The sequence below is a fragment of the Bos taurus genome, chromosome 13 (assembly GCF_002263795.3).
Source record: "Bos taurus isolate L1 Dominette 01449 registration number 42190680 breed Hereford chromosome 13, ARS-UCD2.0, whole genome shotgun sequence".
NCBI classification, from domain to species: Eukaryota; Metazoa; Chordata; class Mammalia; order Artiodactyla; family Bovidae; genus Bos; species Bos taurus.
In genome coordinates this window covers 63981538-64008736 of record NC_037340.1, presented here as the reverse complement: position 1 = coordinate 64008736, position 27199 = coordinate 63981538, and the positions used below count along the sequence as shown (strand labels likewise).

The 27199-nt window shown below is 39.4% G+C and overlaps 1 protein-coding gene across 2 annotated transcripts in view; it reads left to right on the top strand.

Annotated features, from left to right (window-relative positions):
• The window catches only part of PIGU (phosphatidylinositol glycan anchor biosynthesis class U), a 90715-nt gene that overhangs the window by 2830 nt on the left and 60686 nt on the right, over nucleotides 1-27199 (top strand). For both annotated transcript variants that reach the window (XM_002692442.5, XM_059893022.1), the window contains 5 exons: nucleotides 493-557; nucleotides 11302-11361; nucleotides 12237-12299; nucleotides 18351-18460; nucleotides 20701-20801. In XM_002692442.5, the coding sequence (XP_002692488.1) occupies nucleotides 493-557; nucleotides 11302-11361; nucleotides 12237-12299; nucleotides 18351-18460; nucleotides 20701-20801 (399 nt within the window). The remainder of the gene's footprint in view (nucleotides 1-492; nucleotides 558-11301; nucleotides 11362-12236; nucleotides 12300-18350; nucleotides 18461-20700; nucleotides 20802-27199) is intronic.

Genomic DNA, 27199 nt, shown 5'->3' with positions numbered 1-27199 from the left:
CATTTCTCACAGCTTCTAATTTGTTATTTGGCTGTTTTTTGCAATGGAGCAGAATATGTAGAAGTGAAACACTTGTTATTATTTATTTATTTGGCAGGGGCTTGCAGAATCTTAGTTTTCTGCCCAGGGATTGAACCTGGGCCTCTGGCAGGAAAGTGCCAAGTCCATACCACCAGACCACCAGGGAATTTGCAAACAAAACCCTTTTTAGCATGGGTGGAAGTTAGAAGAAGATTGAAGGAATGTTAAGGTTTAATATAAAATTTTTTCATAATGAGTGTTGCCCCACAATGAAAAGAGTTGCTCTGTAGGGAAGAAGGTTCACCATCATCTGAAATCAAGACTTAAAATCACTTGCTGGGAATGAGGTAAAATGGGGTTAGACAAATTGGGAAGCCCTTCTTGTTCTTGGGAGTTATCTAGCACTTTGGTTTATGGCCAGTCTGCATATGTCTCTAAAGTAAGAGTGAACTTGGATGTCTTACTTTTCAGTGGTTGAAGGCCTCTCACTGTTGGACTTGGGAGTGTCTCCTTATTCTGGAGCAGTATTTCATGAAGTAAGTGTTTTTGCTTTCTTTTCTGGGTACTAAGAGTAGTTTATAGTCACAGATGCCAAACCTAACCTCTGTTTTGTACAAACATTTAAAAAGATCTATTTTTGAAAATCATATTTAGAAACAGCCCCTTTTTTTAGATGTCTTCTGCTTAAGAAGAGGGTTTCACAATTGCAGTGGAAATGATCCAGATTTAGATTGTAATTTGGGGAAGCAGATGAGACTTCTGTGGAAGTTACCATTTTTGTTGGCAGATAAGTTGTAAACAGTTCGTAGTTCACGAATAGGTTATATGCTAATTGGCATGTAATTTGTTCTTTGGAACATGCTTTCCTGTGAAAACTGTGTCAGCAGTGTTGGTTTCTTAGAAAGCCCACCAAAGCCATTTAACCCATAAAGTTTGTTCTTAAGAATAGTAAAATCACTCTTAGGTCACTATCATCTCTTATTTGGGTTACTACAACAGCTTCCTGACAAGTCCTTCTGCATTCAGTCTTGCTCCTTTTTATTTTATCCTGTAGTCAGAGCCATCTTCCTGAAATGTGAATCTGATTTTGTCACTGTCCTGCTTGGCACTGATTTCAGGATAAAATCCAAGCACCTTAGGGTGCATACAAAGCCCTGTGGGTCCTGCTCACTCCCTCAACCACATGTCTTTCCACTTCTTCCTCCCCATTTTTTTTTTTTTTTTAATTTAATGTTTGGCTCTGCTGGGTCTTCACTGTTGCGTGGGCTTTCTGTCTTGGCGAGCAGGGGCTACTCTTGGTTGTAGTACTCGGGCTTCTCATCGTGATGGCTTCTTTTGCTGTGGAGCATGGGCTGTAGGCCCGAGGGCTTCAGTAGTTATAGTGCCTGGGCCCAGTAGTTGTGGCTCCTGGGCTCTAGAGCACAGGCCCTTTAGTTGTAGTGCACAGGCTTAGTTGCCCCGCAGCATGTGATCTTCTAGGACCAGAGACTGAACCCATGTCCTTGCATTGGCAGGCAAATTCCTTACCACTGAGCCACCAGGAAAGCCCCAGACCTTTTTTATTGGCTTTATCATTTAGACGTCTTCTAATTAGGCAATTTAGCCCTTAATTTTTACAACTATCTCCCTCATACCTACTTTGAGAACAGTTTTTTTGGTTCTCCTATCTAGTCTTTTTAAAGCATTCAATTTGGTTCTCATGGAGATAACAACTCTTTTGTATTCATACTTCGTTATCTTTGTATTACTGTCTAATTGAACCACAATAATAAGAACTGCTAGCAGAAACAGGTTAGGAAAAATTTGAGACTCTTTGAAAGTGAAAGTGAGGTCGCTCAGTCGTGTCCCACTCTTTGGGACCCCATGGACTGTAGCCTACGAAACTCCTCCGTCCATGGGATTTTCCAGGCAAGAATACTAGAGTGGGTTGCCATTTCCTTCTCCAAGGGAACTTCCCGACCCAGGGATCGAACCCCGGTCTCCCACATTGTAGGCAGACGCTTTTACCATCTGAGCCACCAGGGAAGTCTCTATGAGACTATGAGCACACAATTCAGAAATTGGGAACAGAAATATACAAACATAGCCTAGTAGCCAGGAGACCTCAGTGTGCTGTGTGCCTTAGGCAGTATGTTTTCTACAGAATAGGAACCCCTGACAGAGTTCTGACATGGTTTTATTATGCTTCAGTACCATATTCTCTCTTGCCTATGTCTTTGTTTGTGCTGTTGTCTTTTTATAGAGGGCCATTCTTCTCTCTTTTTGTGGTTGACCCTGCTGTTCAGATACTAGCTTAGGTTTTGCCTCCTCCAGGAAGCCATCCCTCATCACCTTAGACTAAGTTAGATGTTTCTCCTGTATCTTTCAAAGCATCTTGTGCTTATCCTTTTCATGACTCATATCATACTCTTGAAACTGCCTCTGTACTTGTTTTACCCATTATGATATGTGCTGCTTAGAACGTGTTCTGGCATCTTTTGATCACTTATTCCTAGTGCCTCGCTCTGTATCTGCATATGTATTCCAACCCCTTCTTCCCTTCTCTCTTTCCTTTAACAAAGAGTTATTAAGTACACACCAAATGCCAGCGACCCTGCTAGATGCTAGGGGTATAAAACAAGACACAGTCCTTGGCATTATTATTCTCATATTTTTGAGAGAAACAGACAATAAGTTAGTAAAAAGAGCAAAGAATATTGCCAAGGATAAAGAAAATAATTTCATCATGATGAAAGGGTCAGTTTATCAAGAAGACATAACAGTCCTGATGCTTATGCACCTAATAGAGTTTCAGAGTACATGAAGATGGATAGAACTGCAAGGAGAAATCGACAGATCTCCAGTTATAGTCTGAGATTTCAGTATCGCTCTGTAAGTGATTGATAGAACAAGCAGACAGAGTCAACAAGGATAGAGAAAACTTGAACAATACACCAACCATTTTGACTTCATTGACATTTACAGAACATTCCATCCAGTAACAGCAAAATACATAATCCCTTCAAGTGTGTATTTGCAAGATAGATCATATTCTGAGAAATAAAACAGGCTCAATAAATTTAATAAAAGGATTGACGTCATACAAAGTATATTCTCTGACCACAGTGGAATCAAATGAAAAATTAATACCAGAAAGATACCTGGAAAATCCCCGAGTATTTGCAAGCTAAGTAACATATTCCTCAATAACCCATGATCAAAGAAGAAATCAGAAGGGAAATTAGTATTTTGAATGAATGAAAATGAAAACGCAGCCTATCAAAATATGTGGGAAATTTATGATGTAAAATGCCTATATTAAAAAAGAAGAAAGTCTCAAATCATTGACCTCAGTTTCTATCTTAAGAAACTAGAAAAAGAAGATAACTCAAAAGTAAGCAGAATAAAAGGAATAATAACTACCTGAATGGAAACAAATGAAACAGAAAACAGAAAGTATGGAAAGGCATAGAAATACAGTTGGTCCTTTGGAATGAACAGTAAAATAGGTGAACATTTGGGAATGGTAGATATGTTCACCATCTTGATTGTGGTAATGCTTTCATGGGTGTATACATAGGTCAGAACATGTCAAGTTGTATATCTTTTTTATACCAACTATACCTCCATAACGGAGAAGGCAATGGCACCCCACTCCAGTACTCTTGCCTGGAAAATCCCATGGATGGAGGAGCCTGGTAGGTTGCAGTCCATGGGGTCGCTAAGAGTCGGACACGACTGAGCAACTTCACTGTCACTTTTCACTTTCATGCATTGGAGAAGGAAATGGCAACCCACTCCAGTGTTCCTGCCTGGAGAATCCCAGGGATGGGGGAGCCTGGTGGGCTGCCGTCTATGGGGTCACACAGAGTCGGACACGACTGAAGCGACTTAGCAGCAGCAGCAGCATACCTCCATAAAGCTAAATTTTTTTAAATGTGATTTCACTTTAATGGTAAGTTCAGTTCACTTCAGTTCAGTCACTCAGTTGTGTCCGACTCTTTGCTACCCCAGGAACCCCAGCACGCCAGTCCTCCCTGTCCATCACCAACTCCCGGAGTCTACCCAAACCCATGTCCATTGAGTCGGTGATGCCATCCAACCATCTCATCCTCTGTTGTCCCCTTCTCCTCCTGCCCTCAGTCTTTCCCAGCATCGGGTCTTTTCAAATCAGTCAGCTCTTCGCATCAGGTGGCCAAAGTATTGGAGTTTCAGCTTCAACATCAGTCCTTCCAATGAACACCCAGGACTGATCTTTAGGATGGACTGGTTGGATCTCCTTGCAGTCCAAGGAACTCTCAAGAGTCTTCTCCAACACCACTGTTCAAAAGCATCAATTCTTCGGCGCTCAGCTTTCTTTATAGTCCAACTCTCACATCCATACATGACCATTGGAAAAACTATAACCTTGACTAGACGGACCTTTGTTGGCAAAGTAATGTCTCTGCTTTTGAATATGCTGTCTAGGTTGGTCATAACTTTCCTTATAAGGAGTAAGCGTCTTTTAATTTCATGGCAGCAGTCACCATCTGCAGTGATTTTGGAGCCCAGAAAAATAAAGTCAGCTGTTGTTTCCACTGTTTCCCCATCTATTTGCCATGAAGTGATGGGACCAGATGCCATGATCTTAGTTTTCTGAATGTTGAGCTTTAAGCCAACTTTTTCACTCTCCTCTTTCACTTTCATCAAGACGCTCTTTAGTTTTTCTTCGCTTTCTGCCATAAGGGTGATATCATCTGCATATCTGAGGTTATTGGTATTTCTCCCAGCAATCTTGATTCCAGCTTGTGCTTCCTCCAGCCCAGCGTTTCTCATGATGTACTCTGCATAGAAGTTAAATAAGCAGGGTGACAATATACATCCTTGACGTACTCCTTTTCCTACTTGGAACGAGTCTGTTGTCCCATGTCCAGTCCTAACTGTTGCTTCCTGACCTGCATATAGGTTTCTCAAGAGGCAGGTCAGGTGGTCTAGTATTCCCATCTCTTTCAGAATTTTCCACAGTTGATTGTGATCCACACAGTCAAAGGCTTTGGCATAGTCAGTAAAGCAGAAATATATATGTTTCTGGAACTCTTGCTTTTTCGATGATCCAGAGGACGTTGGCAATTTGATCTCTGGTTCCTCTGCCTTTTCTAAAACAAGTTTGAACCTCTGGAAGTTCATAGTTCACATATTGCCAAAGCCTGGCTTGGAGAATTTTAAGCATTACTTTACTAGCATGTGAGATGAGTGCAATTGTGCGGTAGTTTGATGTTAAGTTTGATGTGGTAGTTAAATGGTAAGTATATATAGAAAAATAAAGCTGAGTAAAAGGATAAAGCGGAGAAGGCAATGGCACCCCACTCCAGTACTCTTGCCTGGAAAATCCCATGGATGGAGGAGCCTGGTAGGCTGCAGTCCATGGGGTCGCTAAGAGTTGGGCACGACTGAGTGACTTCACTTTCACTTTTCACTTTCATGCATTGGAGAAGGAAATGGCAACCCACTCCAGTGTTCTTGCCTGGAGAATCCCAGGGACGGGGGAGCCTGGTGGGCTGCCGTCTACAGGATCGCACAGAGTCGGACACAACTGAAGTGACTTAGCAGCAGCAGCAGCAGCAGCAAAAGGATAAAGAGTGGTGGTCATATATATGACTATTTTAGTGTGTTCAGGGAAGGCACTTGAGGAAGTGAAATTTGAATAAGAGATCTAAATGAATCAAGCAAGCCATATGATGGCCCTGATTTGGGAATGAGTTTGGCATTTGTGAGTTGCAGAAAGATGATCAGTGTTGCTAAGGCAGAATGAGCAAAGGAGAATAATAAGAGATAAGTTGTAAGAAATTAGGAGCCTGATGATACAGGACTTTTTGTAGACATGGTTAGGAGTTTGGATTTTCTTTCAATCTCTATATCTCCCTATCTGTCTTGGTATCTTTTCTTTTCCACTTTTATTGAGATGTAATTGACATACAACACTGTGTAAGTTTTATACAGCATGATTTAACTTTTATCCATTATGAAATGATGACCACAGTAGATACATTAATGAAATAGAAATGGTTTTTCCCTTGTGATGCAAACTCTTAGGATTTACTCTCTTAACTTTCATTTATAACTATAGAAGTGCTACCTATATTTATCATTTATTGTACATTACATCCTTAGATAGAACTTATTTATTTTATAACTGAAAATTTGTACCTTTTGACTATCTTTATCCAGTTTTCCCTCCTACTCTGATCTCTCTTTTCTTTTTGAAGTATATTTTACGTGCAACACTGTGTTAGTTCCCAGTGTATGACATAGTGACTACATATTTGTATACATTTTTAAGTGCTCACCATAAGTCTAGTTGTCATTTATCAATATACAAGGAGATTCAGTTCAGTTCAGTCACTTAGTTGTGTCTGACTCTTTGTGACCTCATGGATTGCAGCACGCCAGGCTTCCCTGTCCATCACCAGCTCCTGGAGCTTGCTCAGGCTTATGTACCATTGAGTCGGTGGTGCCATCCAACCATCTTATCCTCTGTCGTCCCCTTCTCCTGCTTTCCATCTTTCCCAGCATCAGGGTCTTTTTCCATTGAGTCAGTTCTTTGCATCAGGTGGTCAAAGTATTGGAGCTTCAGCTTCAGCATCAGTCCTTCCAATGAATATTCAGGACTAATTTCCTTTAGGATTGACTGGTTTGATCTCCAAGGTACTCTCGGGAGTCTTCTCCAATACCACATTACATGATTACTAATCATGTTCCCCATGCTGTACATTTTAGACCTGTGACTCATTTATTTTTCAACTGAAAGTTTGTGCTTCTTAATCTCCCTCACCTATTTCTCTCCTCCTTTACCCCTCGTCTTTATCTATCTTTTAATAAAATTGTTTTATTTAATTTTTTGTTTGTTTGTTTTTAATGTCCAGTGTTTGTAAGATGAGCGCCTGAGCTTCCTCCTGTATAAGATAAATTGGGCTACTTCTTGTCTAATTTGGTTTCTGGAAAAACTTCATTCACATTCTTAATGGTTACTGATCAAATGGAACCGTGTTCATCATCTTCTCCAGCTGTCTCCTATTCCTTAGTCCTGGCCTTTGAGAGAAACAACTCAGAACAGTATTTGCATCTTTTTCTTTAGCCTCCAACTGGATAGTATATTTATGCTGTGACATGGGAACCTGTAAGGAATTAAACTTCTTTCCAAAGTCATCTGCCACGCCAGCCTTCACATTGGTCTTGTAGTAAGCCCAGTCAGAGCAGGTGGATTCTCAGGTAGAGTAGCCAACCTGGAGGTGAGGGTCTCAATCCAGGATTTCAGGGAGGTAGCAGTGGCCTTGTGATTTTGGGGTATGATCTCCCCAGTTAACAGCTTCCATTGTAGACTTTCTCTGGGGGAAGCCATGTCATGACCAACCTTAAGGAAGCCTTTGTGTTGTGGAACTGAATCTTGTTGTCAACACCCATATGAGTAAGCTTGGAGCAGATACTTAAGCTCTTTTAGATACTGCAGCCCTAGCTGACAGCTTGGCTTCAATCTCACGAGAGACTCTGTGCCAGAACCACCCAGTTAAGCCATTCCTGGATTCCTGACTCTTAGGCACTGTGTGAGGTAATAAATGTGTACTGTTTTAAGCTATTAAGTTTTTGGATAATTTGTTACACAGAAATAGATAACAGATATCTAGAGAGTGAATTTACATAAAGAAGAATTAGAGGACCTGGAGCTATCCAGTACATCAAGGTTGGGAAGGGAAAGAGGTACTAGCAAATAGAGCTGAAAGGGTGGAAAATCAAGAGAATGTAGTTCATGGAAGCTAAATGCTTTAAGGAAGGAGTAAAAACTATGTCAGAACTTACTAGGTGGCTCAGTGGTATAGAATCTGCCTGCCAAGCAGGAGACGTGGGTTTGATCCCTGGGTTGGGAATGATCCCCTGGAGAAGGAAATGGCAAACCACTCCAGTATCTTTCCTGCAAAATCCCATGGACAGAGGGGCCTACTGGGCTACAGTCCATGGAGTAGCAAAGAGTTGGACATGACTTAGCTACTAAACAACAACAAAAATGATGTCAAATGCTATTTCAAGGTTGAGAAAATTTAGACTAAAAATTGATGATTAATTTGCCAAAATTGAGATCTTTGGCAGCAATAATTTCAGTGGAGTATAGGGACAAGCGACTTACTGACATACATTGAGGGAAAGATGGAAAGACACAGTAGAGACAACCTTTTTGAGGAGTTTCAGTCTAAAGGAGGGCAGAGAAATGGTATGGAAGCTGGATAGAGATGTCTAGTGAAGATTTTTAAAATATGAAGATCTGCATATTGAATGCTGATGGGAAGAATTCTGTGGATACTAAGTTGAGAATGTAAGAAAGATCAAATGAGCAGTGTCTTTGAGGAGGTCAGAAGGAATGGGATCCAGTTGACAGGTGAAGGATTTGGTTTTAAATAGGAAGAATGGAACTTCCTCCATTGTTAATATAAGAAAAGTAGAGAGTATAAGTATAGATAGAGGAAATTGATCAACTGGGTAGTGGGAAAATAAGGTGGTTCTCATGTAATTGCTTCTCTTTTCTCAGTGAAATAAGAAATGTTGGCTATAAGTGAGAATGGGGGAGGGGAGTTGGACTATGCAGTTAAACTAACTGCTATGTACTTGTTAGTTCATTGAGGAAACAAGCCCCCGTGCTGATAGACTTTTTGAGAACAGTTTGTTCTGTTCTATTTAGTGCCATTCTAAACTATCTGAAGCATCAAAACATTTCAAAAGTAGGCTATTGGTAATATAAATATCAAGTTGCTACCTCTTACAGACAAAGATAAATGCGAAAAAGAATCCATTAGTAGATAGTTGTAAAAGTTTAATTCTTTGAGAACTTTGAAAGGCAAGGCTGAGGCCCCTATTTTCAAAAGGAGGTAAAAAGTTGATCTCAGGTAGCTAACATATTGAGGTTTACTGTGTGCTAGGCACTATGCTGAGTACTTTGTGAATGTTACCAGTTAATTCTCCCAAGAACCATGTGAAATAGGTCACTATATGTGTTTTATGGCTGAAGAAACTAGAAACTAACGCTCAGAGGGCAAACAACCTGCCCAGAGTGGAACCTGGTAGAACATTTTAAGACAAAAAAACATTGTTAGAGGCAAAGAGAATTATTTTTAATAATTGATCAACACCCAGATGATACAGTAATTCTACACTTAAATTCATCTAACTACATAGCTTCAAAATCTATAAAAGTGACATGACTAAAAGAAGAAATAGACAAACCCACAGTCATAGAGGGATATTTTAACATATGTGTCTCAGTCTCTGATATAACAAACAGACCAGAAAATCATAGTAGATTTGAGCAAATGCTTAACAAACAACCTAGATGTCATCCATAAAATGTCACACCAAAAAATGTTAATATGCACATTCTTTTCAATTGTGTGTGGAACACTTATAAAATTGACCATATGATGGAACACAAAGCAAGTCACAACACATTTTAAGTGATTGAAATCATTGAAAATACATAGTATTTTCTATGACTATAATAATAAATACATTACAAAAATATAAAAAGGAAAGTTTAAAATAATTGGAAATTAAACACTATACACTTTAGTCTCAAAGAAAAAAATCTCAGCGGAAATTTGAGTATTTTAAACTGAAGGTGATAAAACAACATATCAAAATTTGTATGATACAGCTAAAGCCATACCCAAAGGAAAATTGATTGCTTTGACCCTTGAACAACATAAGTTTGAGCTGCATAGGTAGGTTCACTTATATACAGATTTTTTTTTTTTCTAATAAATATGTACTGCAGTACTGCACAATCTGAGGTTGGTTAAATTTGAGGCTGGAGAACCATGGGTATGGAGGGCCAACTATAAAATTATACTCAGATTTTTTTACTGCATGGGAGCCAGTACTACTAACCCCCATGTTGTTGGAGGGTTGGCCATGTTAGGAAGGCAGAAGATCTAATATCAGTGATCTGGGTATCATTAGAAAAAGATAAAGTGATTATCCCCATAAAAGTTTGAAGAAAGAATTGTATAAAGTTTAGAGATTAGTGAAGTCCACTTCAGTTCAGTCATGTCTGACTCTTTGCGACCTCATGAACTGCAGCACGCCGGGCCTCCCTATCCCATCACCAACTCCCGGAGTCCACCCAAACCCATGTCCATTGAGTCGGTGATGCCATCCAACCATCTCATCCTCTGTTGTCCCCTTCTCCTCCTGCCCTCAATCTTTCCCAGCATCAGGGTCTTTTCAAATGAGTCAGCTCTTCGCATCAGGTGGCCAAAGTATTGGAGTTTCAGCTTCAAAATCAGTCCTTCCAATGAACACCCAGGACTGATCTCCTTTAGCATGGACTGGTTGGATCTCCTTGCAGTCCAAGGGACTCTCAAGAGCCTTCTCCAACACCACAGTTCAAAAGCATCAATTCTTCAGCGCTCAGCTTTCTTTATAGTCCCAACTCTCACATCCATACATGACCACTGAAAAAACCATAGCCTTGATTAGATGGAACTTGTTGACAAAGTAATGTCTCTGGTTTTTAATATGCTGTCTAGGTTGGTCATAACTTTCCTTATAAGGAGTAAGCGTCTTTTAATTTCATGGCTGTAATCACCACCTGCAGTGATTTTGGAGCCCAGAAAAATAAAGTCTGACACTGTTTCCACTGTTTCCCCATCTATTTACCATGAAGTGATGGGACCAGATGCCATGATCTTAGTTTTCTGAATGTTGAGCTTTAAGCCAACTTTTTCACTCTCCTCTTTCACTTTCATCAAGACGCTTTTTAGTTCCTCTTCACTTTCTGCCATAAGGGTGGTGTCACCTGCATATCTGAGGTTATTGATATTTCTCCTGGCAGTCTTGATTCCAGCTTGTGCTTCCTCCAGCCCAGGATTTCTCATGATGTACTCTGCATAGAAGTTAAATAAGCAGGGTGACAATATACAGCCTTGACATACTCCTTTTCCTATTTGGAACCAGTCTGTTGTCCCATGTCCAGTTCTAACTGTTGCTTCCTGACCTGCATACAGACTTCTCAAGAGGCAGGTCAGGTAGTACTAGGGAAGCATATTTAAAATGTACTCGATTTTGTTTATTCTCTTTAGTCATTTCAGCAGATAGTTAGTACAGTGGCACAAAATAATTCAAGTGATACTAAATAATTCTCCCTTATATGTATGTTGGCAAACTAGCGTAGAACATTATTCAAAGAAGAGATTTTTCTTGACAGAATAGCCTCTTTCCTATCCCCTACTCTGGAAACTGACAATAGTAAGATTTAATTTCTTTGTTTTTCTCCTGCAGACTCCATTAATAATATACCTCTTTCATTTTCTGATTGACTATGCTGAATTGGTATTTATGGTAAGTAACTTTCTACATAAAATCAATATGTATGTGTTTTTTTTTTATGTATGTGTTTTTAAAATCCTTTATCCTCTTGCTTTTAAGCAAAAAAATGTATTTCAGGAGCTCAGAAATTTCTCAGAACATAAAAGCAAAAAGCTATTTTAAATGTGGATTCACGAGATTGTGATAGTATAATGGATGTGTGAGGAGTCGTCTCTGACATCTGACCAGTTCTAATTCATTCTACTTTAAAATTTTCATTTCTGGACTTTGTAGTCTTGAATTTCTAGCTTCAAGATTCTATGATTATCTTTAATCATGGCGCCAGTGGAGAGGGCATCCTGAATTTCCTAAGCATTCTGCCAAGGGATTTTGTGAAGAGGACATAGGCCAGATGAGACTTTCAGGGTGAGAACCTTAAAATTAAGACAATGGGGCTGTGTTTTGAGTGCAGTGGTTTGAAACACTTGCCTGATCTAGAGTTGAAAATCTGGGTCAAGTAAGAGGTCTACTGAGGTCTTCCTTTATAATTATAATGGCTGTGGCTTATTGAGGACATACTGTATACTAAGCACTTGACCTGGGTCAGCCCTGCAAAGCAATGGGTATTATTCTCCTTTCATAGAAAACTAAAATACCTTGCAATTACAGAACAGATATGGGACGCCAAACTTGATGTAAGCCTGGGTCCTAATCCTCAGAATTTTCTGGTCAGATCTCCCTGAAAAGGCTTTATCTTTGTGGTCAAAGTGAGGGTTGACTTTCTGCCTGATTATAAGAATTTAGTACTAGATAGTCTACCGCCATCCAATAACTCCAGACTCTGGTGGCATTCCATTACTCCTACACTTAGTAGGTTCATTTCCTCTTATTTCTCTTTCTTCTGACAGATCACTGATGCACTCACTGCCATTGCCCTGTATTTTGCAATCCAGGACTTCAATAAAGTTGTGGTGAGTAGTCAGTGGGTGGGACAAAGGTCGTGTACTGAAAGATCAACTGCCTTAAAATCCTAAGAAGTGGGAGTGAAGCTTCTGTCTTGTTCAACCATCCCTGGAATGGCCAAACCCAAACCAACATCTTACTTATAGAAAGGTCAGCTTAATCTTTGTGGCTTAGTATTCACTTACATATCCAAGTTCAGACTTTCTGGAGCAAATGCAGTTGAATTGCTGTTACATTATTTAAGACCCTTAAAAATCCTCCATTGCTTTCACCAGTATTTCTTTCTAAAGGGAAATGAGTATAGCTTTTAACTCACTGTCTTATGCCTGTCCAAGGTAAAACTGGATTCTCAATATAGTTTCTGTTACCCTGCATAGAACAATCTTAATTGGAAAATTTGACATGTATTAAATGCCTGTTAAAAGCCATATGTAATAGCCCAGGGGAATTGTGTATTGGGTTCATTCTCATTTTCCTAGGTTCTGAGAGAGTTAACAGATTAACCATGTATACTATTCATGCAGTTATTTTAAAAATTGGCTGCAGTCCTCATTGACTGGCTGGGAGCCACTGAGAGGATTTAGACTGTAGTGAGTGAAGGCTGCATCCCATTGGTATTGTCTGTTTATGCTTCATTTTCACTTTGGTTATCAAGCCATAGAGTCAGAATTAGCTGTTTGCATTTCTGTGCACTGGTCATCAATAACATAAACTTGTTGAATTCTGGAATTTAAGACCTTAAAGAGATTTTTAAAATATCTAAACTGAGGGTTCTTACTTGGAGTCCATTTTCAGGTTTAATGGGTCTACACACATCCTTAAAATGTGAAAAATTGTGTGTGTGTGTACTATGCCTTTTTTTCCAAGAAGAAAGTCCATATTTGTTACTAGCGCTCAAGGAGTCCTTGATTTCACTGCTTAAAGAATTAAGAAATACGTTCTAGAAACTAAATATCACTAAGACCAGGGAGTATATATCTTAAACTAATGGAGCATTTGTGACAACATGGATGAACCTTGAGGACATTTTGCTAAGTAAAATAAATCAGAGAAAAACAAATACTGTGTGATCTCATTTATATGTGGAATCTAAAGAAGTCGAATTCGTAGGATAGAATATATTGGTGGTTGCCAGGGGCTGGGGGTGGGGAAAAATGGAGAGATGTTGGTCAAAGGGTACAAATTTCCAGATACAAGATAATTATGTTCCAGAGATCTACTATGCAGCATAGTAACTCCAATTAACAATATCATACTGTTACTTGAAAGTTGCTAAGAGAATAGACCTTAAATGTACTCTCATTCCCCTCCAGCCACACACATAATTATGCAAGGTGATAGACGTGTTAACTAACCTTATTGTAATAATCATTTTGCAATATGCATGTATAGCCTTAAGCTTATACCATCATGTATACCTTAAGTTTATATAATGTTATGTGTCAATTATATATCAAGAAAGCTGGAAGAGAACAGAAAAAATTTGGGGGCTAATGTAGAGTGCTTTAGTGTTTCCCAGGTGACTCAGTGGTAAAGAATTCACCTGCCAATGCAGGAGACTGGGGTTCTCTCATTCCCAAAGACTTGGGAAGATCCTTTGGAGGAGGAAATAGCAACCCACTCCAGTCTTCTTGCCTGGAAAATTCCATGGACAGAGGAGCCTGGAGGACTACACTCCATGAGATCTCAAAGAGTCGGACACGACAGCACACACACACACACAGAATGCTTTAACAGGATTCCCTGGAAGGCCAGTGGTGAAATGACTGGGTGTGAGATTTCTAAGCAGAGGAATTCAAAGATAAAATAGCAGTAGTTATTTTCTTCTTCCAAGATAGATTGTGTATGTAAACTCCAATCTTTGTTCTTTGAAGTTACATGCTAAAATATTTAGGGGTGAAGGGCCATGATATCTGTGACTTAATTTAAAATGGTTTTGGAAAAAAATGCATCTGGTGTGTGTTTTTGTCTGTGTGTGTAGAGATAAAATGTGGAAGTGTTAACAGTTGGTGGATCTAGGTGTTTTATTGAATTGTTCTTTCAACTTTTCTATAGTTTGAAAGTTTTTAAGATAAAACACTGGAGGAAAAAATAGAAAATAGATCCATGTCTATACTCACCAGTGTGTGTGTGTGTTTGTATGTATATGGGATATATGTAAATATCTAAGGGAGGGTTGGTAGCTTTCATCTAAGAACACAATCAACCATATCTGTGTTCTTAGATGAAACAGATGTTCATCTGTGTTCTTGTGTTTTAATGAAAGCTGATTAGAGATACTAACATCATATGTATTCCTTTTTTTTCCCCCTGATCAATTGTCATATACTCCAGTTAAAATAATTTTTAATGGGAGGAGAAGCTTATAGGGAAATAAACTAGATTTCAGTGAGTTTCCTAACAAGTCATGCTTTAGTGTCAGTAAAAGAGATACTTTTAATTTAGAGGGCCAATAATTTCAATTCAGTCTTGCTGGAATTTGAGACTTTTTATCCCTGGTAATGAAGCTGTAGTAGTAGTAGTAGTAGTAGTAGTAGTAGTAGTAGTAGTAGTGTTAGTTGCTCAGTTGGGTCCAACTCTTTGCCACCCCGTGGACTGTAACCCACCAGGCTCCTCTAGAGTGGTAGCCATTCCCTTCTCCAGGGAGAAGTCTTCTCAGGAAGACCCAGGGCTTGAACCCAGATCTCCTGCATTGCCGGCAGATTCTGTAACGTCTGAGCCACCAGGGAAGCCCATCTGCACCCAAATGCATCCTGGAAAACTACGGTAGAGAGGGAAGACTGCATCCCCACCCCCATCTCCAGCTTCAGCATGTGAAATATGGGTGCTGATTGATTGTGACCAGTTGATTCACATGATATTTTACGTCTGCTTTGCTTGACAAAAGCAAAATTGGTCTAGCCTGTCCTCTGCTGAGATTGTGCTCATTTGGAATTCAGAATTCATGTTAGAAAGCTGCAGGTGGTTTGATAGGTAGTGATAAAAACCTCCATCCTCTGATATGCTTAGAGGGTTGTGAATTTGGAGGGTAGCTTCCTGAATTTGAAAGGTGTTGAGGCTAACAGTTGAAGGTGTAGTGAGTGTGGACGATTCATTCCCTACCCTCCACCCTAGGTTTTGGGGATGCAAACGTGTGTAGACACAGCTTCAGTGATTAGAAAAAGCTCTTTATTTGGAGTAGGGGAATTATGTCCTTGAAAAAACCAATTTTCCAAGGGACAAGGAAATGGCTGCATGGAGTAGTGGGTGAAAGGGAAGGAAAACTCCACCCTGGAGATTTTTTAATTCAGAAAAATATAATTTTTAATTATATTAAAATTCAGCAGAATATTTAATTCTGCTGAAGTATATAGAAAAGCTGATTCATGATTATAAAGGTAACACATCCAGGCAATTAATTTTTAGGTCACTTTTAATCTCTCCTGTGATAGCTGTATATCTCATTGTTGTGGCTGTTGAATATATCTAGAAATACATTGATACTTATCTTTGGATTTTAAATTGTACTCCTTAACCCCATTTATTTTTATACTTCTGATATTTTCTTGGTGTGCGTTTAGTTTTCCTCATATTCTTAGACACTCTTCTTTCTCTAACTGGGATGCATGGGGATGTTTTAAAGGAATTTTGTCTGTGCGTCAGAGCTCTGAGTCAATATTGAGCCTCTGAGGCCAGGCATAATGGCAGCTGTGCTGATGAGATTAGGGGAGACGAAGAGAGAGCCAGCAGAGTGTCTGGGGACTGGTGAGCTGACTACCCTTCTCTAGTGGAGACTCTCCTTGCATAAAATCTTTCTGTTTTAAAGTAGTTTGGAAGGTTGGGGTTACACGGAAATATTCTTTCCTTTTTGGCACTTGTCACCTTTGCCCAGGACCTCCACATCCCTGTTTAACTGCCTCCTCACTTTAGCTGTCCTGCTGGCTGGCTTCCAGCCTGGGGAGTGGGCCTGCATTCCCACCTGTCTCTCCGGCTGCTCCTGGGTGAACTCCCTGTTTCCTTTTAATAGCCTGTCTTTGTGGCGCTCTTGCCCTCCAGGTGGCCTTCTTTTTGCAGTTGAACTCCAGAACCCCAGCTAGTGGGGCCTCCGTCCTTCCACCCCTGCTGCAGCTGTCTTCATGAAATGCTTTGTTTGCTGAGCCAGCCCCCTTCTCTGATAAAAGCACCTTAGTTTATATTTTGCCCTTTTAATTAAATAACCCCAGCTGTGAATGGCAGCATAAATCCTACTGATGATAATTCCTACCACTTAACTTGGACTCCCAGAGATGATCAAAGGGAGGCTTTTGAAGTTTGTTCAGGTTTTCTGATTAAGCCTCAGCCTGAACCTGTGCAGGAAATCTGGGGTTACCTGTGTTCCTGTGATGATCCTGAGATTTTCTTTTGAACTGAAAGATGGCTCTTAAAATTTTTTTTTTAATTTTAAAATTTAAATATCCAATACATGAAAAAACATGTAAAAAATATTACGTACTCTGAACCTATTTCAGCTTAAAATGTAAAATGTTTCACACGTAGTTGACTCTCTTGATACTTTCATCTCCTTACTCCCCTTCTCACCAGTTACCACTGTTCTGATTTTGGTGTTTATCAAACACATGGTCCTAACTTTTTCTGCATTTGTAAATATCCCTAAATAGTATATAGTATTTTTTGCATGCTTGTAACTTTATGTAAGTAGTATAACGCAATATATATTCTGTTGCCATCTGTGTTTTCATCCTTAAATCTTTAATGACACACTACTTTAGCTTCTCTGAATTACTGTTTTATAACAGGTTACAGCATTGATTTTATACTAAGATCATTAAATCAGCAGGGGTACCCATTTGGGGTTCAGAGGCTTTTTTCTTTTTAATATTTATTTACTTAATTGCCTGCACCAGGTCTTCGTTGCAGTATGTGGGATCTAGTTCCCTGACCAGGGATCGAACTTGGGCCCTCTGCATTGGGAGCTCAGAATCTTAGCCACTGGACCACCAGGGAAGTCCCTCAGAGGCTTTTTCTATCTTTAGTTTGACCCATGTTTGCTTACAGGGTTGCCTAACATTTTTTCGTTCTAGAACACACCCATGAACTTGTTGGGATACACACAAGGGAAGGCGAGAGCTTTCCACCTCCATCTCACTGCCTCTTAACTATCCAGCTGCCCAGCCATACCCAGCCCTTCTCCTCTTCATCATGGTCATTTCCCACTTCCTCTGTGGAAGTCAAAAACTTCATGGGACTTTGCTGGTGGTCCAGTGGCTAAGACTGTGAGCTCACAATGCAGGGGGCGCAAGTTCAGTCCTTGGTTGGGGAACTAGTTCCCACACACCACAACTAAGAGTTCGGATGCTGCAATGAAAATCAAAGAGCATGTATGCCAGCCAAAAGATACATATATATATATACACATATATACACATAAATATATATAAACAACTTCAAATAGGATAGCACAGAAGAAAACCCAGGACACTGTGACATTCAGGGGGGTCATTCCACTTTGCATGAAAATTGTTCACTTTGATGAAACTTTGAAATCCTTGGGCAACTGATGATATCTTTTAAAAATGACTAAAAATTGACTTGCCATTCAATCATTCAGTCAGCCATTCAATAGTTATTGTTAGCTCACTGTGCCAGGTATTGGCAAATAAACATGGTCCCTGCCTTCATGGAACTTACAGTCTGCTGAAGGAGAAAGATGTTAGTCACATAAATAAATAAAAAAGTTCTAACCGTAAACACTGTTAGGAGATTTTTACAGTTAGGGCGGTGGAGAGTGTGCCTTCCTGAGGAAGTGATGATTTAACTGGGAGCTCAAAGACTGTGTGGGAGTTAACTGGGAAGAGAGAAGAGGTCGTTCAGGTTAAATACAGAGGCCTGGGAACAGGAGAAGGGTGGCATGTTCATGGTGCTTGAACCCAGAAAGTGAGAGGTGTGGGGAGTGGGTGTGAGCTGAGCCTGGAGAAGTAGGGCCAGGCAAGGCAGGCCACATGGGGGAAGGACTTTTGTCTTCAATCTAAAATCAGTGGGAAGTTACTACTTATTTCATGTTTTGTCTTTTTTTTTTTCAGTTTAAAAAGCAGAAACTCCTTCTAGAACTAGACCAGTATGCCCCCGATGTGGCCGAACTCATCCGAACCCCTATGGAAATGCGTTACATCCCTCTGAAAGTGGCCATGTTGTAAGTATCCTCTGACCAAACGGGGCTCAGAGCCAACAAACGCAAGGAAAATCTGATGAGACTTTCTCATGTTGTTTGTTGTATTTTTGGAGATTTGGAGTCTTAGTCATCAAGTGTTTGCTATAGTTCTGTTGCACAGCTGGGGTTCTGGCCAGGAAAAGAGACAGAGCCATTCTGTCTCTTTTGGGACAAAGCCTCACACAGGCACACGCACAATCAACCCTTCACAGATGCTTTTTCACTCGATGCTGATCTGGGTTCCAGCCTCCATGTAACCAGTATTTCTAAAAACAATAACAACAAAAAATTTTTCAGTTGTAATATATGGGTTGCAGAAAATTCTGGTCTTTATGCAGCTGTTATTCCAAGCAACTCCTATGTCTCATGTAGAATTTACTCCCTCATTTGTAGTTCAGAAAACTGAATTGAAGTGCCAAACAGACCCATCCCAGCTGGGTAACGAGCGTGGGCGAGTAGAACTTACTGAACTGAGGTTCTATGGAAGAATTATCTAGGGGTACCAGTGCTGCCTGTAACTTTAATTCTTTCAGGTTATTCCTGTTTATGTTGCTGAGATAGGCAAATAGGAATAATTATTCAGTCAACTGATAGTAAATGTTAATAATACACTTGTTCCTAAGGATACACAGTAAACAAGGCAGACCAGTTTCCTCATGGAAAGACATGACCTTAGAACGTCAGATTTAGAAGGGGTCTTATGAGGACAGTTTATTCAACCCTCTGCCTTGTGTGTGACTCTCCCATTCAGTATTCCAGATAGGTGGCTGTGTAGCTGCTTCTTGAACATCACCTGCTATTTAGAAATGGCATTTTTCCCCCTTCCCACCAAGCACATTTGAGGTGTCAGTTCATATCTATGTATTTCAGAAATATTGGTGGGAACTACCTAATAGAAACAAAGGGTTGGCAGCATTACGAATGCCTTATAGACTCAGGGGGTAGTTTTGTAATAGCAGCAGTCATTTCCTTAAAGGTTGTGTAACAAATCTGTCTATAATTGCTAGAAAAAAAATTAACAATTTCTGGGCTGTTGGCTTTAGAACTGATAATCTTACAGCTCTGAGAGGTATTGGATTTAAGGTCTTTATTTGTGAATAATAATTATAATCTCTTCCTGAGACACTGGCATGTTTCTTCCCATCTGATAATCAGAATTATGTAACTGTTCTCCCTTTTCACTGTGTCTGCCAGGAAACTCCTCAGAGCCAGATTTAAAGCTGATTGTTACAATGCTGTAGAAGACCTATTTGTTCTTCTTTCCCTGATCTTGGCTTTTTCCTTTTATTTATGTTTTCCCTGGTCTTAATTCTTTATTTTAATTTTGCTCTCACTTCTATCATCTGTTCTCATTTGAGCTACTTCAGATCTTTTGTGGAAGCAAGATAAAAATAAATAAAAATACAGTTATGACTGTTAAGATTTCCCTGTTCATTGTTACAAATTCATTTTTTTCAGTTCATTCCTTCCCACCTCAGGAAAAGACTGTTTCAGTTAATTCCTTGCCAGTGGAAGTTCAAGCCGTCCTGTGAAGTTCAGTGGCCACTAGCTTGTGTGTGACTCTCCTATTCTCCTGTTGTTGAATTCAGCAGACACTTATTATTCTGTCCTTTGGGTCTGGCTTGGTGGATGTAGCTTGACTGCCAAGAGGACTAACCTTAAATCACTCTCACCTCTTGAATGGGGGTAACCTATGTTAGAGTTTAGGAACCTGATTGAGGAAAAAGTAGTTTCCTATTTTTCAGAGACAAGTATAGCCATTCCTAAAATATATGGCTCTGTGGGAATTAGTAGAATTTTTATAATTTTTGAAGCCTGAAGTAATAGAAAATGTAGACTTTAGAGCCAGAAAGATGTGATTTTGAATGTATTTATTAGCTTGTAAAACCTTAAGCTTGTTACTTAACCACTGAGTTTTGGTTTTCTCATCTGCAAAATGGGAATAATGTTATTGCTGGTTTCTAGAATCTATGTGATGATGAAATATGATGGTTTTCATATGAAACACACGGCAAAGAATAAGCAGTAAACGTTCAGTGCCTTTTATTCACTGGCCACAACCCCACTCCATCCTCTTTTACTTAGGAGAACTCATTTCTAAGATGTTGCCTTCCTTTCAGTATGCTTTTAGTAAGCCTCAAGAACTTTCTGTCTATGGTGGCCAGGACTCCCTGGTCCTTTGACCAGGATTACTAATGTCAGATATGTGTGTTTTTCTCCAGCTATCTTTTAAATCCCTACACGGTCTTGTCTTGTGTTGCCAAGTCTACCTGCGCCATCAACAACACCCTCATTGCTTTCTTCATTTTGGCTACAATGAAAGGTAAGGCCCCAAAGGAAAGAACAAACCTCAGTTCCGGATTTGTGCAGGGCTTTTTGTAACACTTATGCAGTGGATTAAAAACAAAAAACAGCATTCAAAAAGATTTTTTAAAACTATACAAGTAGTATAATATTATTGTAGAAATTTCAGATAAGCCAAGAGAAAAAATTAAAACATCCTGATTCTACCACTCAGAGAGTCACCGTTAACATAGTTTGAACAAAAACAAGAAAATTCTAAAAGGCTTACAGTGAGAACAGCGGCGCTGTGCCTCCTCCTTCCTATCCCTAGTTCAAGTTCTTTGAAGGAGCTAATTTTTTTTTGCTTGTATCTATTTCCATGTTTGTGAATAAGACCTAGTATTGCTGTTTGGTAAATTATGAATTTTAGACATTATCTATTGTTGATTCTCATTATGGGAGATAACAATTTAGCTCTTTGATACCTGTTTCTTTGCTGGTGCTCCCTGCAGTGGAAAAGTGGAATCTTAACCGCTGGACCACCAGGGAAGTCCCTCCCAGCTTTGATTAAATCAGTAGTTAGTACCTATGTTTTATGACAGTATAGGTATTATTCACTACTGGGAAAAGTAGTAACCATGGTTATTTTTTCTATCTTGTACAACCTTTTTATTTTTTTTTAATTGTGGAATTTTTGCTTGTTTTTGTTGTGCTTAATCCTTTTGTACCAATCACTGTTTTTTCCCCCAGTTGCTCTGCTAGATCTTTCAAGTGCCTAATAATACAGACATGCCTCAGAGATATTGTGGGTTTGGTTCCAGATCACAGCAATAAAGCAAATATTGCAATCAAGTGAGTCAGGAATTTTTTGGTTTCCTAGTACCTATAAAAGTTATGTCTACATTATACTATATTCTGTTAAGTATGCAATAACATTATATCTAAAACAATGTACATAGCTTAATTTAAACATAGTTTATTGGTTAAAAAAAAAAAATTAGCCCCACACAAGAGAATCAGCTTGTCCTTTGAAGCCAAGCATTGACTTCCCCTCTCTAGCTCTGAAAGTCTCGATGGCATCTTCTTCTGAAAGAAGACTGCTTCCTCTACGTTGAGAATCTATTGTTTGTTTTTTTAATTGCTTTTATTTATTTATTTAGTTGTAGCATGCAGGATCATCCATCTTCATTGCAGCATGTGAACTCTTCAATTGTGGCATGTGAGGTCTTACAGCATGTGGGATCTTAGTTCCTGATCAGGGATCGAACCCAGGCCTCCTGCTTTGATCTGATTTGCATGTTTTATTTTCTGTTGATTTTTTCCATCATTTTTACTTCCTTTTTCTGGAATACTTCCTTGTTTTTATCTTTTGACTCTTATATGGAATTTTTGATTGTTATTTTATACTTTCAAGTTCTTTGTTGGTCTCCAGTTGTTTCTCTGAGGCATCATTCTTATTTTGTCACACAGTGTCCTTTCTAAGCTGAGTTTTCTTGTTTTGTTTTTGTTTTTAGTTTCTGTTTGTTCTAAGCATGATCCCTTTGTCTTCCTGGACTCCCCCACTTCCCCCCCAATCCATGGCTGCCTATTTTTTTTTACTGTTTATCTGAGGTCTATCTTTCATGTGGGGAGATTTTCTCTTATTTATAGTGATCCTTAGCTGTCTGCTTATTATTTAAGGATATTATACTAACTTGTTGATTTGAGATTGTGTACATGGGCAAGACTTGTTGATGGATCATTCTCACTGTAGCAAGATCAGACAGCTGGCTGACTTTTTTTGATGGAGGGATCCCTAAATGTCATCATTTATAGGTTTTCTTTTCCTCTGAATGTATTTAGTTTTTCCACAGAGGAATCTTCCAGTTCCCTGCATAAGGGTAGCAGGGTTAGAGTTGCAGTAGGGTAGGGGGTTCATGTGATCAACTGTCTGGAGTTGTGAGAGCAGTAGCAGGGGAGGTGGCTGGTTGAAATACATAAATTTTTTTAAATTGAAGGATAATTGCTTTACAGTGTTGTTTCTACTCTACAATAACATGAATCAGCTATGTGTGTGCTCAGTCACTCAGTCATGTCCGACTCTTTGCGACCCCATGGACTGTAGCCAGCCAGGCTCCTCTGTCCATGGGGTACTCCAGGCAAGAATACTAGAGTGGGTTGCCATTTCCTACTCCAGGGATGCATCAGCTATAAGTATGCATGTATCCCCTCCCTCTTGAGGCTCCCTCCTACCCACCCCTCTAGGTCATCACACAGCACCAAGCTGAGCTCCCTGTGTTATACAGAAGCTTCCCACTAGCCATCTGTTTTACACATGGTATTGGATATATGTCAGTTACTCTCTCAGTTTGTCCCACCCTCTCCTTCCGCTGCTGTGTGCACAAGTCTATTCTCCATGTTTTCCTGCCTTGTAAAATAGGTTCATCAGTACCGTTTTTTCTAAATCCCGTATGTATGTGTTAATATACAGTATTTGTTTTTCTCTTTCTGACTTATATTTTTGTGTAATCTCATTACTACTTTTTAGTCCACACTTCTCTTTAGCCTATTACTGTGCTTAATATCCCTTGACCTGTGCCTCTTTAGTTAATTTTCTGCAGAACTATAGTCTCTAGGGGTGGAGTAGAATGAAGGATGAGGGTGTGTAGAGGTAGTCAACTGACTGATTGCACATAGTTGAGATGAGACCTGGGGTTCTGGCTGGTCTGTACAAAACCTTTCAGTTTGATTTTCATCTCTGTAACTTAGCCCACCTGCCAGGGTATCTGATACCTTCAAGGTGCATTTCTCAGAATGGGGTGAGTTGGCCTGATTTTTATTGGTATTCATCTCTGCAGGCCATTAAGTTGTAAACTCTTCCATATTGCTCATTTATCCCTCTTCCTCCTCCTTTTTAAAAACAATAGTTTTTGTTAATGCATCTTAATATTGTTTCATTTTTTAAAATATTTGACTGCATCAGGTTTTAGTTGCGGCATGTGGGATGTTTTTTTGTTTCACGTGGGACCTTCTGTTGCCGCACCCAGGTTCTCTAGTTGTGGTGTGAGGGCTCAGGAGCACGCAGGCTCAGTAGTTGTGGCCCATAGGCTTAATCGCTCTGCCACATGTGGGATCTTAGTTCCCTGACCAGGATGGAACCCAAATCTCCTGCATTGCAAGGCAAATTCCTAACCACTGGACCATCAGGGATGTCCCCTCTTCTTCCTGCTTTTATTTATTTATTTTTTTTCTCTTTTTTTTTTTTCCTTTTTTTTTCTCTCTCTTTTTTTTTTTTCTTCTTCCTGCTTTTAATGTTTCCACTATTACATGAAAATTTGTTTTACTATAACCTCTTCTCCAGTTTTTTGTGATTTAAGACAATTTTTAGTGCTTTATTGTCATTTCAGTGAGGTTTTTGGAGGGAACAATGATATACATGTGATTTGTTGTTGTTGTGCAGTCCCTAAGTCATGTTCGACTCTTTGCGACCCCATGGACTGCAGCACGCCAGGCTTCCCTGTCCTTCACTGTCTCACAGAGTTTGCTCAAACTCATGTTCACTGAGTCGGTGATGCCATCCAGCCATCTCATCCTCTGTTGATTAGCATTAGAGGTATATATTTCCAGATTTTCCCCCCATTTTCCTTTTAGACTTTTAAATATATCAATTAACTGTTGCCACAAAAATGTTATTTGACAAAGCACTCCAAAACTCAGTGGCTTAAAATAACAGTACACATTTACTTCACTCGTCTGTCTGTAAGTCAGCTAGGTGTCAGCTGACCTAGGTTGGATGTGGCTAGACAGTCTGTTGGTTTCATCGGGGCTCATTCATGCATCAACAGCTGGCTGTAGTCGGCTAATCTAGGCTGGGCTTTTCTCCACATGTCTGTCATCCTCATGGACCAGGGGACTAATTTAAGTATATTCTTCTCATACTGATGTCAGAGACACAACTGTTGAGGCTTGAGCTTTTGACGTTTCTGGTTGTATCACATGATGCAGACATATATGTCTGAGGTCAGGGGTAGATACTTCCCCATTCACAGTGGGAGTGCCCTGCAAAGTTATATGGCAAAGAGCCTGGACATAGGGAGGGGTAAAGAATTGGCACCAAAAATACAGCCTGCCGCAAACGTCAATAAACATTTAGTCTGTCATTTTTCATGGCTGCTTACTGTTCCATTGTGTTGACCAATAAATAGAAATTCTTTAACCAACTTCTACTATTAAATATCTAGTTAACAGTTTTCAGTTTTCAGCTGTTTAAATAGTATTACAGTTAATTTTCCTTCTTTTTTTTAATTAAAAAAATTTTTTTGGCTTCATCACCAGGCATAGTTCCCCAACCAAGGATCAAACCCTGCCCCCAGCAGTGAAAGTGCTGAGTCTTAACCACTGGACCGCCAGGGAATTCCCATACAGTTAATTCTATAATGTAATTTCTAATAGTAATTTTCACACCCATGTACAATTATTTTCTTACCACAGAAATAGAGTCCTAGAAATAGAACTTTTGTGTCACAGGCTGTATACCTTCTTTAGGATTTCCGAAATTTATCACTAAATTGCCTTCAAGAGTTTTACCAACTTATACTGCCATAAGAAGTGTATGAGAGCCCTTGTTTCCCTACATTATTACTGAATAGTTTACACACTTAGGGAACAAAGACTCAAAAGTAACACATAGAGCCTTTTACTTAGAGTTTACTTATGGAAAGTACTTGTGTCTTTTTAAGACATTGCTTCTCTTGGAGTGGTTGTGATGGTTTTTCTGTAGGTTATTTAGTTTAACTTACTGTCAGATTACTTGAAATGACTCTTTGCTGTCTGTGAACACTCCCTACCTTAGTTCCTGTTTCCGAGTGTCTTATCTCACATAGATTCATTTATCAAGGTGCTTGGTGTCCATTAAAGTAAGAACTATCACCTGGCAGAAGGGATTGAACACTGGCCTTTGGAAATGTCACCTTTAAAATAGCTGAGGAATTTCCCTGTCAGTCCAGTGCTTAAGACTCCTTGCTTCTAATGCAGGGGGTGAAAGTTCTATACCTGGTCAGGGAAATAAGATCTCACATGCCACATGGTATGCCCAGAACATTAAAAAAAAAATAGCCAAGCACAAAGGTAGAAAGGCTGAAGCCATGCCCTCTGAGGTATGTACAATAGGAGTCTCACACAAAAATGTGAAGTATATCATTTGAAGAACACCTTTCGTAAGACGTCTTAGGTCAATGAAAAGATTTTGAGGGGGGAAAAATCATATTAAAAAGTTATATATAACTCTTTGGCAGCCACACTGTTTTTGATTCCACAGAAAAAATTTTTTATTATGTCACTCCAGATTTCTGTCAAGTGAATTTTATAAACTTTTTTGTGATACTGTATGCACAATTTTGTTTTACTTTTATTATTTGTTTCATATGAGTCATGTATGATATTGGTCACATATTTGTTAGTTTCTTTAAATCTAAATTTAAGTTTTTTAAGTTTTAGGAGTAGTTCAAGTACTTGGTAAAAATAAAAGAAGTTCAAACATATAAAATGAGAAGTAAAAGTCTTTTATCATCCCACCCTACCCAACCTCCTCTTCCATTCCTCAGGTATACTTGTCATGGGATCCCAGGCCTTCCCTTTTGCTAGACACCTAAGTTATTTTCCATTGTTGGTGGCTATAAATAGAGACCGTCACAAGTAACATTTCTAATCTGTTAAAATATTTCCAGAATTTTATTTTAGTTAGGTCTCCGAACTATTCCAACTCTTTGAGTATATTAGTAATCTCTATTAACAGTATACACAAAGTTAGTTCATTTATAAAATTTGCAACTCTTATTTCTACATTTCACATTTGTACCACATAATTAGATATTTAATGAAATTAATGATGGAATAATTCATTAAAGATGAAAACAGTTGGGAGAATTCACAAAAGAAGGGATATAAATGACTAAAAACGATGAAGAAATACTCAACTCCATAGATAACTAATCAGTTCAGTTCAGTTCAGTCACTCAGTCATGTCCGACTCTTTGTGATCCCATGGACTGCCGCACGCCAGGCTTCCCTGTCTGTCACCAACTCCCGAAGCTTACTCAAAATCATGTCCATTGAGTCAGTGATGCCATGCAACCATCTCATCCTCTGTCATCCCCTTCTCCTCCCTCCTTCAGTCCTTCACAGCATCAGGGTCTTTTTCCAATGAGTCAGTCCTTTGCATCAGGTGGCCAAAATATTGGAGCTTCAACTTCAGCATCAGTCCTTCCAATGAATATTCAGGACTGATTTCCTTTAGGATAGACTGGTCGGTTGTAGTTCAAGGGACTCTCAAGAGTCTTCTCCAACACCACGGTTCAAAAGCATCAGTTCTTTGGCGCTCAGCTTTCTTTATGGTCCAACTCTCACATCCATACATGACTACTGGAAGAACCATAGCTTTGACTAGACAGACCTTTGTTG